The 17279-nt window shown below is 33.5% G+C and overlaps 3 protein-coding genes across 3 annotated transcripts; all 3 read left to right on the top strand.

The window, feature by feature from the left end:
* The first annotated feature begins 513 nt into the window (after positions 1–513).
* On the top strand, positions 514–4164 carry LOC18041772 (RNA-binding protein 38). The gene is made up of 6 exons (XM_006433903.2): positions 514–1084; positions 1259–1382; positions 1550–1676; positions 2477–2513; positions 2623–2881; positions 3823–4164. The coding sequence occupies exons 1-6, from the start codon at positions 902–904 to the stop codon at positions 3897–3899; spliced, it is 807 nt and encodes a 268-aa protein (XP_006433966.1). The 5' UTR covers positions 514–901; the 3' UTR covers positions 3900–4164.
* Positions 4165–5463: 1299 nt separating this feature from the next.
* LOC18041771 (protein TRANSPARENT TESTA 1) lies at positions 5464–6478 on the top strand. Its single transcript, XM_006433902.2, has 2 exons — positions 5464–5853; positions 5950–6478. Exons 1-2 carry the CDS (start codon positions 5464–5466, stop codon positions 6373–6375), a joined length of 816 nt encoding a protein of 271 aa, XP_006433965.2. The 3' UTR covers positions 6376–6478.
* Positions 6479–10262: 3784 nt separating this feature from the next.
* Positions 10263–12114, top strand: LOC18042369 (7-deoxyloganetin glucosyltransferase). The gene is made up of 2 exons (XM_024184824.1): positions 10263–10955; positions 11085–12114. The coding sequence occupies exons 1-2, from the start codon at positions 10427–10429 to the stop codon at positions 12068–12070; spliced, it is 1515 nt and encodes a 504-aa protein (XP_024040592.1). The 5' UTR covers positions 10263–10426; the 3' UTR covers positions 12071–12114.
* Positions 12115–17279: the final 5165 nt, after the last annotated feature.

The raw sequence follows: 17279 nt of genomic DNA, 5'->3' as shown, positions 1-17279 counted from the left end.
AAACAACTATGTATGTACCCAAAGGTAATTCATAACTAATTAGCTGTTCATTCTCTTAAGTGTTCACATACCTCGTTTTTTTTCCCCCCGACTGCTGGGGATCAATGCAAAATCAAGACTGTCAATTTCGATGATGGTCACAGCAAGGGCCATGTTTTTGAATATTAATGTTAATTACATCACCTAATAACAACAGCTAATTGTGTTATTAGTTTAACAAAGAAGTGAGGGAAAGCTGAAAAGAAAACATGCAAAAAAAATATTGATTGGAAGGTGGGAGGGTATATTAATGCATAACAGGGAAGGCGAGGCACAACAGAGAGACTCAATGAGTGTGTAGTAGCTAGTAACACTACTAGCGCAGCTGTCAATGTCATTCGGTATTACAAAGCCAGCCCAGCCATCTCTCCTCTACTGTAGACAGCAAATTAGCGTTTGCAGCTGTCGGGTCTCTCCCTCTCTCTCTCTTTCTCTTTCTCAAAGCCACATCTCTTTCTTCTCGATCTTGTAATTTTATTTTATTTTTATTTCTTTTTATAATTTAATTTGGTTTAATCTTCCTCTCTTTTCTCATTTACTTACTTAACCACCCATTTGTTCTGAGACAACCCACCAAAATAATAACAACATAAACTACCTCCATTATCTCTGTCGTCCTTCTCTTCAATGATTCCAGACTTGTGGTGGTAATGAGGGGGAGTGGGGGGGCATATGGAGATATTTGAGAGGAGGCACAAGCAACATTATGCAAAGAAGATCATGAGATGGAAGCTTAGTGACTGCACCTTCTCTTCAACTTTAACGTAATCGAACTGAATCATTATATATATTGAGAGAAGAGCAAAGCGCGCAAAGGGCGACGGAAGCTATTCTTTTTGTTAATTTTGGTTAATTAGAGGCCATGGCTTATCCACATTACCGATCACAATTTGGAGACACAACGTTCACAAAAGTTTTTGTTGGGGGATTAGCATGGGAGACACCTACTGAAGAAATGCGGAGATATTTCGAGCAATTTGGTGACATTCTTGAAGCTGTTATCATCTCCGATAAGAACACTGGAAAATCTAAAGGATACGGCTTCGTAAGTCAATATCATAATGTTCTACAATTAATAACTGGTTTTAATTTCCTTGCGTGTGTTTCAATACTAATTTCCGATCACTCTCCAGTTAATTTATTGTAATGTCGATATAAATATATAACTCTTTTTTGTTGTTTATTTGTCTTTTTTTTAAATAAATAAATAAATTTATAGGTGACTTTTCGTGATCCGGAATCGGCGAGAAGGGCTTGTGATAATCCAAATCCAGTTATCGATGGACGACGAGCAAATTGTAACATTGCTTCTCTAGGACGGCCACGACCTTCGCCCCCACGAGGTGCAGATATAATTTGTATTAATTTAAGAGATAATACCTGAATTACATTTGATTTTAGATTGAAGATTGGAAATTAAATTATTGATGATATGTATATGATGGTAATCAGTTAATTAATTCTTTGGATATATATGTTTGTTGGTGGTGATGGTGATACATTGATACAGGAAGAAATCAAGGTGGCAATATTCCTTATCATCAACAACAGGGAGGTGCGCCATCATACGGTGGAGTTGCAGCATCATTGCCACCGCCACCACCTCCGCCACCATCAGTCATTTATCAACCTTTTGGGTGAGTTTTGCTTTTCTTTGTCACTGCACCTATATATGGTAATAATATTTACTAATAGAAAAATGGTCCATGCTTGATAATTAAATATATATATATATATATAGAGTTGACTTGGTAATTAATCGGTTGCCACAAAAATGTTAGAAACAAAAGAAAAATGGAATGGACAGAGTGGCAAATTCTGTCCTAAATTATTCCAATATATCTGTCATATATACAGTACAAAGCTTTCATTCTATTTTTAGAAACTAATGAATATTTGGGAAAAAAAAATCTTATGAACTATTTATGTAAGCTCTTATTACGTGCATTTTAGTAGTAGCCAAATTATGCGTCTCTTATTCAATAGCAAAGTGTATTATGCATTATAATTATTAGTTTTAAAACTTCTAAGCTTGCACATGATTTTGTTTTGTTGAATTGAAAAGGATAGTGACATTGGTCAACATTCAACATCATGCAATAACATTCATAAACAGCCTAATGAAGGGGAGTTGCCGGCAATAACTATAGAAAATGAGTAATGGATTATGACAATATTGTCCTTCTCGGTCCTAGCTAGTGTATATTTTTATTGTTATTATTTATACGTACGTCTTCCTCAGAGTTAATTTTAGAACCTAACGTAACCAAGATTATCGTTGGTAGCAGTTGCTATCATGGCCGGACCCATTGAAAGCGTTACAATAATTTCATCGTGCTACCTTTGCTTACCTCGAAAATGGTGCTAATTTTATCTTATCTCTTTAGCAGATATTATGGTCCAATTTTCAATTCATTGATTTTTTTTACCTTTTCAGGTACCCAACATACACTCCTGATTATGGTTACCACCAAGTCAGTGCCTCATCCTCTCAAATTTTGATAAAATTAATCACATGATTATCTTTTAGTTGAGAGATAATTATTGTCATTAATTGTTACATTGATTGTTGCACATGTGCAGGCTGTGTATAACCCACAAGTTCAACAGCCACAATACTATCATCAGATGTACGGTACAACATCAACGCCAATGGGCTCACCATATTACTATGGGTACTCATTGCAATCACCAAGGGGAGCATATTCTGCTCCGCAAGCACAACGCATGCCACCATCACCAGCAGGACCTTCATATCTTTACTATCCCACACAGGCGGAAGGAATCTTTCCTCCTCCCCCAACTCTTCAACTTCCAAGGCAACCCTTTCCCTTTTCTTCTGGTAATTTCACTCTCTCTTTACACCATATAACGATAGAATACTAAATGTATCACAACGGTAAATGTATGCATAAAACCGTATCGATGTCCAATAACATATGTGCATGTGAGTGTAACATATGATAGGATTTTATTGTCAATGTTATATAGTAGGGGTTAGTGTTGGTGTGGGTATCAAGAGAGAGACGTGGGGGCCACACGGCCATGTGAGTGAGCTGTCTGGTAATTGCCATGACTCGAGTGCTGGGACAGTGGGATGTCATGACAGAGGAGCATATGAAGTGTAAATTAATAGTGAACTGCATGTGGTTCCAGTGTCAAGATGATGCTTCGCTCTGAATACGCAGTCATAATGCAAAGGCCCACATTGCATGTTATGCGCTGCCATTGCCAATAGTGCTTTAGGTGAAAAATAAAATTAATATTGATATTCACATTGGAAGAATGGAAAGGCTATTGCTACAACATTATATAGTATAGTTTTATTTTTATTTTGACTTGATAGACTTGGAGATTTATATCATCACCCACTTGATAGCTCTTTCTTTGTCTGCATATATAGCTTACTACTTTCTAGTAAGGGTGTAAGATACACTCCCCTCACATGAATAGTGTGTGGGTCCCACACATACACTATTCATGTGAGGGGAGTGTATCTTACATGCATGTAAGATAGAGATTGCCTTCTAAAAATTATTCAAATAATGAACTGTTGTTTTTGTTTTTAGACTGAGACGAATGATCAAACTCAAAAAATGCACCTCTTCTATATATCCAATTTATGGTTGTGCGTAGTACTTGAGATGTCCTTAAGGCCGTGCAGCACTATGATTTTTGAAGGGATTACTGAAATAATAATCTTGTTACAATATTGTTTAGACATTTTTTAAAAGTTAATGTATAAGCTAATCAAACTAATTTCTCTGTGATTGCTCGTATCAGATTCACAAACGCCTCAGCAAACCTCTGCAGAAACAGAAGCAGCCCGAGAAGTTACTTCAGAGAGTCCAAATACCTAAGGGGGAAGTACAACTTGATCATCATCAACATATACTTGATCTGGCCACAGAGTTTCAATTGTATAATCTTGATTTATTTATGCCTTCTTATCACATTCACTCACTATCATTCCCATACACAAACATTAATATATTCTTTTGGTTCAAAGCTGTGGCGTTAAGTGATCAGAGAATCAACAAATCACTAGTGTTCTCCACAGCTACGGCAGAAAAAACAACATGGACTAATCATCAATCTTATGCAGAATTTCTTTTTTATGAAAATTCTCACGGTACATTATTCTATTATTAATTTTCAATTTCATTTCAGGTTCTTCATATTTTCTCCAAATTTAATAATTTGACATCTTTTTCGAGAATTTGTATGAACTGTTGGACAAAACGGGGGACTACATTCCCCTCAATAAGAAATTTTGAAAATTTACTTATGCTGCAAGTAATCTCTTACCTGCTGGTACATTTTGTTGTATAGCCTTATTACGCCTACTGCTGCTACGCAGCACTGCAATGACTGCATTTAAGTTGTAGTGTAGGTCATGAATATTTTTTATCAGTGTAGTAATAACATGAGTAACCCAATCTTTGATAAATACTCATGCATGGGCTTTGTTTGTGCTTTGTACATTTATACCAATGCGGTCCCTAATCCTATTGAAATGACTAAATACCCTTTATAACGGCAACATAATCATTTCAACGGGGGTTTCTGGGTCAGGGATGAGGGGTCTATTTCATACAGATAAACAAACTTGATAAGTCAAGAAACCCCAATGTTTTTATCTCTTAATATATATACTTTTTATGCTTTTAAGTTTGGGTGAGTATGATCAATCTCATCCTGCAACTGCAAACATCAATCCTCACCGCTATTAATTATTACTCGAAATAAGATGACTGAGGGACACAAAATGCATACACGGCTAGTTCTGGTATGCTCGTGGGCCAATTCCTTTGAAACACTTCTCACCTAAGAAATGCTTTTTTCACACAAGAAAATCATATTAAAGACTAATATAAATCGATGAAAGAGAGGTTATTATTATTTTTATAAGAATTGTTAGTTATTAGTATAGGACGATACATAAATCAAATATTGTTCAAGGCGTACGTAAGCTGAACCGAATGAATACTTGATATATACGAAAGGTCATGATCACATCCTCCGCTAGCAATTAATTATATTACCCCAGCAAACGCAATCTCTCATTTTCTCTGTGAATCTAATGTCAACGTTGTAGTGACAGATGAGAGAGTTAACCGGCCTATATAATATATTGCCATAAATTTTCAACCATCTGTAAGACAATTTTTGCCCAAGTTAGGAGCCACGGCCCACAGAATTTAAGTTATTTCCTTTCCATTCCCAAATTTGATAAACAGAACAAACAGGAGAGATTTATGACTCAATTGTCAAAGGTTGTTTTCATTCAACCACATTATTCTCGAGCGAACCTACATACATCGACTCTCTCATTTCTCTCATGTTTAATTAATTTTAATTAATTCCTTCTTGTGATCAATGATCAACATATAATGTAATCCTCTTAATTTACAAAACGATCTCATGTTATTATATGTCATGGAGACTCAAAACCTCTCATGTCACTCCAGTAATGTCTTTGCCATTTCTTCAACAAATCACATACAAATAGAACCACTTAATCTCTTTCCTAGTGTAACATATAATTCCAATGGCGGATCAACTGAACCTCAACCATCACTGAATCAAAACCGTAAAGCACGCAATGAAGAAAAAGATGATGTCGCCGTGGCCTTACACATTGGTCTTCCTAATTATTCCCATAGTTCCACTAATCCAAGTGCAAAGGGAAATGCAAATGTAGCAGCAGCTAAACAATATTGGATACCAACTCCTGAACAAATACTCATTGGCTTCACCCACTTTTCATGCCATGTCTGCTTCAAAACCTTCAACCGCTATAACAATCTTCAGGTGCATGCACGCATGCAATCACTCTGTTAATAATTAGGATTTATGCAATAGTCTTTTGTTAGCCATTATTATCATAAATTGTTTATTCTTTGGCAGATGCACATGTGGGGTCATGGATCACAGTATCGTAAAGGACCTGAATCTCTCAAGGGAACGCAGCCGCGTGCAATACTGGGGATTCCATGCTATTGCTGCGCAGAAGGGTGCAAGAACAGCATAAACCATCCAAAGGCAAAGCCGCTCAAAGATTTTCGCACATTACAAACACATTATAAGAGGAAGCATGGACTGAAACCTTTCATGTGTCGCAAGTGTGGAAAATTCTTGGCTGTTAAAGGGGACTGGCGAACTCACGAAAAGAATTGCGGCAAGCGTTGGCTTTGTGTTTGTGGGTCTGATTTTAAACACAAGAGATCACTCAAAGACCACATTAAAGCATTTGGCTCCGGCCACGGTCCGTTTTCTCGTCCTTTTGACGGCGTTGAGGTACTTGACGATGCTTCCTCTTCCCTGCTTGTGTAACATTGCTTTTTTGTACCTGCTAGGAATGAGCAATTTGTCTTCCTACGAATCACTAAGGGTATTCGATTTCTTATGGGAAGACAAGTATATATCGCAAGGAATAAGGAGGAATAAATCAGAACATTTGCGCTGTTGCTTGATTTTTGTTTGTTGATTTGCTGGTAGATCAAGAGCTACCTAACATGTTGCTTCAAGCATATGCTCTTTATACTGTGAAAGAGCTACCATTTGGTTCAAATTTGCTATATGAATGTATAATTTTATAATGAAAAATGATTAAGTATGATAAAAAAATTGTCTTTTTTGAATTTATGGATTTATATTCTATGATTTAACCTTTTTTTAAATAAAAAAAGGATTATCAAAACTCACTCATTGTTAGTTCATTTATCATTACTGTTTCATATTCACACAATCTCATATAGGGATGGCAAAAATCCCCACAGGGACGAGTACCCTCAGGGATTTTTCTCATTCGGGGAGGGTATAGGGATAATTTTATACCCAATTTTTTATTCGGGGAGGGGATGGGGATGAGGTGGAATCCCCATCCCCTACCAATTTCTCCATTTTAATTTTTAATTTTATTTTTATTTTTAAAATTACTAATAAATAAATAACAAAATTATAAATATTGTTAAAAATAATAAATATCAAAATAGTTGTATGTTGGGAAAGTGGTCACCCTTTGCCGGGAATTAGTTGAAAAGTATTAATTGAAGTTTTCACCAATTGTTTATTGCTTTGATTATACTGGTAGTAGTTCTTCTACTAGATCTACAAGGGATTCTTATAAGAAAGCAACCAAATGGATGACAGGTTTTGATGATTATGTAAACAATGGAGATTGTGCAGTTGTTGCAGATGAATTAGATTCATATTTGGATGAGAAAGTTATACCCCAGATAGAAGATTTTAATATTTTGAGTTGGTGGAAGACAAATGCTAATAGGTATCCTACATTAGCTCGAATTGCTAGAGATATTTTGGCAATTCCAATTACAACAGTTGCTTCTGAATCAGCTTTTAGCACCAGTGGTAGAGTTGTGAGCCCATACCGTAACAAACTTCATCCAAGCACATTGGAAGCCTTAATGTACTGTCAAAGTTGGTTACGAGCTTACAATAGCAGTATGAGTTTATTTTACATTGTAATTGTATTATACATTTATTAATATTTGCACTTAGAAGTTACGTTACTTATATCATTTTCATTGTTTTAGGTTTGAAATTTGAGGTTATCTCTCAATTTGCTACATTTCTCGAGGAAGAACAGGAGGAGCAGGACGAGCAGGAGGTAAATAGTTTTATTAAAAATATTAATTAAGTATCTACATTTATTTCATTTATTTTATTGCCGATATAAAAATAATTTTTTTCTTTTTATTGTAGGATTATGAAGATTAAGTCATTGATAAAGATAATTATTTTAATAATTTATATTTTGAATGTGACTTTGTAATGGATCAATATTAATGTAAGATATATTTTGAACTTTATTTTTATCTGAATTTTTTATTTTAATATGATTAATTTAAAATAAAAAATAAAAAAATGTATTAGACTATTAGTTATTCGGGGACCCTCGGGGATCCCCTATTATTATTCAGGGAGGGGATGGGGATTCTCTCAAGCAATTCTGACGGGGACGGGGAGGGGACGGAGACATATGCAAAATATCGGGGATGGGTATGGGGAGATTGGTCCCCTCCCCTCCCCTCCCCATTGCCATCCCTAATCTCATACTGTTGAACTTCATAAACTTTTACATTTCACGGGATTTTTCTATGATATTATATGAGTTTATACATTGATAATGCGTTGTTGTGAACCCCCCTTAGATTTAAGTGTTATAATTTTTACCATTCATTTAGTATAATAGATAAATAAATAAATTTAAAAGTTACATGTAACATTAAGGTAATTGTACATTTGTATATTTTTAATTAATTAATAAAAAAATCTGCATATATGTGTCACACACCTTATTGTCAAAACTTGAAATGTGAAAAGTTTATGTTGTTGAACCTTGAAATCAATATAAGCTGATCACACGCATTTCTTTTCGTTGCAAAGAAAAATGGAGAAGAAATAATAAATAGATAAATAAAGAACTTAGACATACAAGAAAATTGATTAATCGCTCCTGTTAGTTATGATAAGACAATTCTCTCTTATGAAGCAATTCAATAGTATAAAATATTAATCTAATACTCTTTTCACGATAAATAGATATAATTATTGTATATAAGAAAAATTTTATTGGTGTATTTTGGATTTGTTTGCTATAATTACTTATTACATATCACAATATGTGATTACAATTAGAGAACATCATCATACTTTCCTACACCTTCAATATTACAACTTCAATCAATATTAATTACTTTCCCGCGTCAATATTATTAAGCGACAATAAAATAATCTTTTATGACTCATAAACTACAAATAACTAAGAATATATGTTAGATTTAACTTTAATGGTCAACAAAGTGATATTGGAAAATAAAATGAAAATAGACTTATGAAACTTAAATTTGACCAAACTTAGGTAGCGTTTGTATTTTTTTTTATTGGCTTAAAATTTAAATGGGTCTAAATTTGGCTAAAGTTTGAATAGGTTTGAATATGTATATCTAAATAACAGGTTTGTTAATCTTTTTTCAATGTCTAAATATAAGTGTTAAGTTGTATGTTTTTCAAAAATACAATATTTGAAATATAATATTTTGACATATATAAGCCATAAATATTAATAATATTATATTTTATTGGTTAAACACATGACAAGTCACAAAAAAAAGTATTTCATTAGTAAAAGAAATGATAATCTTTACCTTAACAAAGCATGAAAAATAAAATATAACTAACACACATTTTTTTACATTAATATATGATACTTATAATGTTATTTTTAGTATATTATATTCATAGTTTTTCTTGTTAATTATCTAAGACAATAAAGAATTGTTTGATCATTTGAATTAAAATGAATGTATTAAATAAAAATCAAAATCTATTATAAAACTAGTAAATATGAATATAAAGAGATGGACCTATTATAAAACCTAAAATTCTATTATGTTTAAAATTTTCATTCACAACAACAATAACAACAACACCAACGACAACAATAATGATAATAATAATAATAAATAATAGTAGTTGAATACATGCCTATAAAAAAAGGATAATTAAAAAATAATAAAAGAATAATTTATATAATAGAAAATAAATTTATTTAATAGGAGTATTAACGAGAGATATTGTAATTATAAATCTAATTATAACATCTCAATACTAAACAGGGCCTTACCTAATTCACAATTGAATCCCAAATTTTTTTACATGATTTGAAAAGATATATTACCAATTAAAAGAACTAATTAATATAAAAAACTAGACATTAACTCGTTCCTTTAATACAGAGAAACCGTGAGTTTTAAATGAAATTATCCTTCACACAATTTGGTTTTTCTATTGAAATTATTAGCCCAAAGAACCGAACTTTTCTAAAAAAAACCGAAACAAAAATGGTAAAGCATCGGTGGGCTCTGATGACCTTTGGCGCGTCCAAAATTTCTTGTCTTTAGCATTCGTTAGGATGGATGGATATGTTTCCTGTGCGAATCCAAATTCTTCATGTCTAGGCATCATTAATTTCATCGCCGAGAACAACTGCAGATTTGGTCATTCCTATTTAACGTCAGTATATTGTCCTGATTTGTCACGCTCAAATTCTCATTTTACGCCATTTGTAGTCAATGTAGCACAAGCACTTATTTATCTATTTATTTATTTATTCTAATTTTTATAAATCTTGGTATGGTTATGTTTCCTTCTGAATCCAAATACTTTTAATTTTTTGTGATGCATATTATTTCCTAACCAATATCATCTACATCATCAACAATATTATTAAAAAATCGAAGTAAAACTCCACTCAGCTTAGTTAGCACAGATCTATCTATAAATCTTCAGGTTTTTTGACCTAGAAATAATCACGCTTGTCTTAGAAAGAAAGAAAGAAGGATTGAAACAGAGAGCTGAGATGGCTTCTTTAATCGATACACAACACCCTCGTCGTCCTCATGCAGTTTGTGTTCCGCATCCAGCTCAAGGCCACATAAATCCCATGTTTCAACTGGCTAAATTACTACACCACAAAGGCTTTCACATCACTTTTGTGAACACAGAGTTCAACCAGCGACGCCTGCTAAAATCCCAAGGCCCCGACTCTCTCAACGCCGTCCCCACCTTCCGCTTTGAGACAATCCCCGACGGCCTCCCGCCGTCCGATGCCGACGCCACGCAAGATATCCCATCTCTCTGCGATTCCACCAGGAGAACCTGCTCTGCTCCATTTCAAGAGCTTCTAACTAGACTCAACAACTCTGCTTTGTCAAACGTTAATCCTCCCGTCACTTGCATAGTTTCCGACTGGGCCATGGGCTTCACTCTCAAAGCTTCCAAGCAACTAAACATCCCCAACGTTCTTTTTTTCACGGCAAGCGCTTGTGGCTTCACGGGTTACGTGCACTATCGCCATTTAGTTGAAAAGTGCATATTCCCTCTCAAAGGTAATCTTATGAGATATATTAATGTCTTTGCACCCGTTACTTTATTTATATATTCTCGTAGTTTTTTTTCCCCCAAAAGATATATTGGTAGTGATTAATGTCACCGTTCTTTATATTATTTGCACGTAGATCTCAGTTATTTGACGAATGGGTACATGGACTCTGTTATTGATTGGATACCGGGCATGGAAGGGATACAGTTGAAGTACTTGCCAAGTTTTATCAGAAGTACCGATCGAGATGATTTCATGGTCAACTTTGTCATAACAGAAATTGAGAATGCTCATAATGCCTCTGCACTCATTTTCAATACATTTGATGATTTAGAGCCTGAGGTTTTGGAAGAACTTTCTTCGATTTATCCTAATATCTTCACTATCGGTCCTCTTAATCAGCTAGTCCTCAACAATGAGGTTTCAGCTCACGACAGCGCTCTGAGTCTCATAGGGTCGAATTTATGGAAAGAACAGCCTGGGTGTTTGGAGTGGCTCGACTCGAAAGAGCAAAACTCAGTCGTTTATGTCAACTTCGGCAGTATCACTGTACTGACAGAAAATCAACTTGTTGAGTTCGCTTGGGGGCTTGCTAATAGTAAGCGGCCTTTCTTGTGGGTAATAAGGCCTGATATTGTCAATGAAGCAACAGCCGTTATTACACAAGAGTTCGTTGAAGAGACCAAAGATAGAGGTATGTTGGCAAGCTGGTGCCCGCAAGAACAGATATTAAGGCACCCGGCGGTGGGAGGATTTCTAACGCACTGTGGTTGGAACTCAACGGTTGAAAGCTTGTGCAGTGGTGTGGCTATGCTGTGCTGGCCGTTTTTCGCGGAGCAGCAGACTAACTGTTGGTTTTGCCAGACCAAGTGGGGTGTTGGCATTGAAGTCAATCCTCGTGCAGACAGAGTTGAAATAGAAAAGCGTGTGAGGGAATTGATGGAGGGAGATAGTGGGAAACTAATGAAGGAGAAAGCGTTGGAGTGGAAATTATTAGCTGAAAAGGCTGCTGCCGGCCCTAACGGGTCATCTTATGTCAACTTGGACAAATTGATAAACGACGTTCTTCTTACTTATCTACTATCATCATATGATAATGATCGGGAAAAAATGCATAATTAATTGATCACCTCAAAGATGTCAATTTGCGGGCCTACGGATGTCAATATCTGCACGTCAACAAGTTAGGTTTACATTAACAATGTAGAGTACTTGTGAAATTAATACAATACTTTAAGGTAACGTTTACTTTTTTGATTGAAGTGGAAATTCTGAGGAGTGTGAATTTTAGGACTGAAAGTGTGGAGTAGAAGTAGGTTATTTACTTACATTAGAATGGAAGTATAGAATGGAGATCAAAATCTAATTTATGTGTTTATTTTATCTTGAATTGGGAGTAAATAGTTTCAAATTATAATCCTACTTTATCTTGAATTGGGAGTAAATAATTTCAAATTATAATCCAATTGATGGAGGGAGAGAGTGGGAAACAAATGAAGGAGAAAGCGCTAGAGTGGAAATTATTAGCTGAAAATTCCACTGCCGACCCTAATGGGTCATCTTATATCAACTTGGACAAATTGATAAACGACATCCTTCTTATTTATCGATATGATAATGATTGGGGGAAAATGCATAATTAACTGATCACCGCAAAGATGTCAATGTGCGGGCCTACCGGGTGTCATTATCCACACCGCAATAAGTTAAGATTAGATTAAGATCTTGATCGGAACAGATCTTTTACAGATCTTATCCCACATGTATTACATGTATTTTAATATTAGTGTATGATTATAATTTAATTTTTTTTTAATTTATTAACCACCAATCATGTTAATAAAACTTTATCAAATAAAAATTAGATGAAGAGAAAATCTTGATCTGTTAAGATTACATTAACCATGTAGTGTCCTTGTCAAATTTATACAATATTTTAAGAGTGATGATAGAGCCACAAACTCTTGTACAAACTTATCTTGTACAAACTGATGTGGCATTAATTCATTGGTTGAATGACAATACAAAATAACAAAAATAAATTATGTGGGCCAAAAGATATTTAATTCAACAAATGAATTAATACCACGTCAGTTTGTACAAGAAATGTTTGTATAAGAGTTTGTGGCTGTATTATTACTCATATTTTAATACCGACCAACAAGTTTGTAGCCTAGGAGTAATATTAAAATAAATCTATGTAAACGACATCAATTATTGTAATATGTTAATGATATTTTGAGAATATCGGACTTTTCAGAGTCGGCCAATTAATGGCTCTATGCCGTTTGAAATGATGTCATTGGGGCCACATTTTTAATATTAAAATATCAAAAGAAATTTTGAGAGATATAACGCACTCTTGATGTTTTACGTCTTTTACGTTCACAAATTACACAAAAGATAAACAGTATTCTTTTGCTAAACACTCATATGCATACCTCTCATCCCCTTTTTCTTTTTTTAATTTAAAAAAAAAACAATAAACGTTTGAACCCTTGAATGGAACAATTAGTATTTGCATCTAGGATTAGAATATAAGAAAAATGTTTTCTATTTGCTTGTCTTTTTTTTTTTTTTTTGTTTCTTTTTACGGTAACAGTTGCCTAGGGAAAAAAAACCATGTAGACTGGAATGTTGCAAATTATGAAATCCTACAAATTGTATTATTATAAAATAGCTATAAAAGATAAAAGAGCAAGGTTATATCCTCTAATGTAAGTGAAAGTCAGCAACACTTTATTGGCATATCATATTAATAATTTTAAAAAAACACAGAAAGACGTCATTTGGTTTACTGTGCACAATTGAAAATTTCAGATTTCTTAAATTTCTTTCTTCAGAATTAAAAACATTTTATCAACAGCAAATATAAAGCATTAATCCAAATTAATTTACAATATTTAGTTCGTTTTTATTCCATCATCTTATGGGTTTCAAAATCTAAAGCATTGATCCGTAAAATATCTAATTTGTGGATTGAAAATGGAATTGCTTCAATAAATTAATATTCTCTGGTTGAGGATTTTAAAATGCGAGAAAGTTCGTTGTTAAAGCATTATGAAATTAAGCATTAAAACAGCAGGGTTTTAAAACTTCTCCGGACTATCCTGCACTATATATATATATATATATATATATATATATATATATATATATATATATATATATATTAAATAACAAAATATAAAATTTATAAATGTGGTGTTGTTAGTAAATAAATAAGTTCAAATTTAGTTACACTAATTATTCTGTGAGACCACCTCAGCTATCTCTCCAATGCACCTGAGCTACACCTAATTATATGTAAGTCTCCCTAAGTATTCTGTGAGACCACCTGAGCTATCCCCTATTATTCCTCATATGACCAACTCAGGTCACTTTGTATATTATTTTAACTCACAACCTAAGGTACCTCAGTTAAATTGCTTGCCCGTAAGAAAAACACACCTAGACCCGAATTGGAAACAGGCTCCCTTCAAATATAACTTTATTGTTTGAATCAAATTTGAGCTAGATTCGATGAAAACCACTTAACTCTTAAATTTTATTTAAAATGGAGTGGAAATAGTTTAACATGAGTTTCAGTAGCTCAACTCTTATCCAAATTATCTATTAATTTTAATTAAACAATTACTCTCCAAGTTTTAGTTTAGGCGTCGGTTTCTAGCCAAATAATAGGGGGTACTTGAGTAATTGACGCAGGGAATACTAAATGCGCATATGTTGGGTCTTTAAAATCTATGATCAAAGTTTTTCACCCATTTACCCGACCAATGACACAAATATATTTTATGTTCTAAATTAACTTATAGTTTTTTATCATCAAAATTCAAATATTAGCTTCAAGTATTAGACATGATTCTCTCTTTTCAATTTTTTTGAAGGATAAAATATATACAATGTCTTATTTATAAAATTTTATATAGATATAAAATTTCAATAGTGGAAATGTATAACATTTTGATAGATATGTATATTATATAATATCCATATATATAGACACAAACACACACACACACACATTTTGATAGATACGTATATGTAGATGCATTAAGTGAGCTATTAGATAACCTATTTATTTTTCATGTTGGGTTACGGTCTCAATATTTTGATACAATTATTAAACAGATCATGTTTGGGTAGGGATGGCAATGAGGAGGGGAGGGTAGGGGAGATGACTGATATCCCGTACTCATCCCCAATATTTTGCATATGTCCATGTCCCCTCTCCATCCCCATTAGAAAAGAATTTTCGTCCCCTTCTCGAATAATAAAAAGGGATCTTTAAGGATCCCTAATCCCTAAAAAATCTCTAAATAACCAATACTTTTTTAGTTTTTAAATTTGATTTAATCTATTAAAATAAAAAATTAAATAAATGTAAAGTTTGAAAATATATCTTGATAAAGTTTGGATATTATAACTTTAGCTTTTGCTTTAGTTTTTGTTTTATTGGATAAAAGTTAAAAATAAAAAATTTTGGGCCAAGACCTTTTGAATAAAATCTTATCAAATAGTTATTTAGGACTCCAATTTTTTAGTTGGACCTGAAAATTTCATAATATATTTGTATAAATATTTTGACATTTGTTATTTATACAATATTTAATATTTTATAATTTAAATTTTATTATTTATTCGTTATTATTTCTAAAAAATAAAATTAGCATTAAAAATCAAATTATAAAAATGGGGAATTGGGGAGGGGATGAGAATTCAAGCTCATTTCCCTCCCTTTTCTGAATAAGAAATTGGGTATAAAATCGTCTCTATACCCCCCTCAAATGAGAAAAATCTTCGAGGGTCCCTGTCCACATGGAGATTTTTGTCATTCCTAAGTTTGGGTTGATATGAATTAACATGGTATGAATATGACATGAGAAAAACATGACCTAGTGAACCGTTTTGTTAGCTCTATCCAAGTTAACTACAATAGACAATACCAACATCTCAATAATTAAAGAGTAGATATATAAAAAGAATTTGGAATGCCTCCTCAAGGAATTAGCATGCTCTTCAAATCGGAGTTCAGATACTTAAGAATTTTTCTGTGGTGATTAACCTTTTAAATAGTGCCCTACAAAATTATGTTCCTAATCTCTTAAAGAATTTAACTGGAGTGAACTCGTATAGTTTTAAAGCTCTAATTTTATTTGTTCTCGCCTCTAACTCGAATAGTAATTAATATTTGATTGATCAATCGTCAACGAAGTTGTCCAATAAAAAGAGGCTTTTTTTTGCATCAATCTTCTTCAAAATTCGAATAAAAGTTACAAGAAGAGTTTATATTACGGTGGGTGGAATTTCTATATATCCACATCCATATCTTAAATAATTAAAATAATAATTTTCTGATAGAAAGAGATGAAAACAGAAACGAATGGGACAAATTAAACTTTATTTCGTGTCATCCAAATTTAAATGAAAATTGCTGTTTGCAACCAAAACCGAAAGAGGAGATGAATCAGATGATCCGCAATTGACGACAATGATTACGGCGCGCCTCGCGCCGTATCTTCAGAAATGGGCCATCTTGTAGGAGCCTTTTTTCTTTTTTTTGGTTATTACATCAAAATCTCCTCAACCTGACAACGCTGCCAATATTTTCTTAAGAACAAATAATAAGTCAAAAGTCAAATTGGGGTGCCTGATAATAATAATATGATGAGTGAGTTGAAATGGGAGTTGAAATTATTGTCCTAATAATGGGTAATTTTCGAATACCTCCCCTGAGGTTTATCCTTACTACACTTAGAGAGAATATATCGATACATTGACATATAACACCCCTGAACGTATATAAGCGTTATGGAGCCGATTGGTAGTCAAGGGTGATAACGTAATTATAAAATTTAAAATTTTTAAATGATTAAGAAACAGTAAACTGATTAAACTAAACACTTTCATCCTGCACAATGACTGTTGAACGAAAGCATTGTACATACACAATGCACAATAACAAATCATGGAACACAATGAAAACCGAGGGGATGGCAACCCATCTCTACTTCTTCTCATGGGCTGACTTTCATTCCCATATAATACCCACTGGTTTCAACTTATATGAACTTAAAGATACAGTGAAAAAAATTCTCTAAGATTAAGCATGTCAAGAACTAAATTCCGGCTACAATTGGCATCTGAGCAGTTAATCAATGAAGAACACGCCAGGTGTGTATTTCCATAAAATCTTTAATCTTAATTTTGGTTTAATTTATTCTTGCATTCCGTTCAATAGGCCTCAAGTCCACCATGGCCGTCATAGACACCAAGAAAGAAAGCATTACGGCCGGTCTCAACTTGGCTGTGATCTTCAATAATTTCATTG

This window comes from Citrus clementina, unplaced genomic scaffold, assembly GCF_000493195.1.
Source record: "Citrus clementina cultivar Clemenules unplaced genomic scaffold, Citrus_clementina_v1.0 scaffold_5, whole genome shotgun sequence".
NCBI lineage: Eukaryota > Viridiplantae > Streptophyta > Magnoliopsida > Sapindales > Rutaceae > Citrus > Citrus x clementina.
Note: the sequence above shows the minus strand (reverse complement) of the source record. Positions and strands in the feature narration are given on the sequence as shown.

Bases quoted from the DNA above. Each gene is read 5' to 3' on its own strand.
- LOC18041772 (XM_006433903.2), top strand. From the start codon at position 902: ATGGCTTATCCACATTACCGATCACAATTTGGAGACACAACGTTCACA. The intron at 1,383-1,549 runs GTGCAGATATAA...ACATTGATACAG, and splicing joins ACGACCTTCGCCCCCACGAG to GAAGAAATCAAGGTGGCAAT. The intron at 2,514-2,622 runs GTCAGTGCCTCA...GCACATGTGCAG, and splicing joins CTGATTATGGTTACCACCAA to GCTGTGTATAACCCACAAGT.
- LOC18041771 (XM_006433902.2), top strand. From the start codon at position 5,464: ATGTTATTATATGTCATGGAGACTCAAAACCTCTCATGTCACTCCAGT. The intron at 5,854-5,949 runs GTGCATGCACGC...ATTCTTTGGCAG, and splicing joins ACCGCTATAACAATCTTCAG to ATGCACATGTGGGGTCATGG.
- LOC18042369 (XM_024184824.1), top strand. From the start codon at position 10,427: ATGGCTTCTTTAATCGATACACAACACCCTCGTCGTCCTCATGCAGTT. The intron at 10,956-11,084 runs GTAATCTTATGA...ATTTGCACGTAG, and splicing joins GTGCATATTCCCTCTCAAAG to ATCTCAGTTATTTGACGAAT.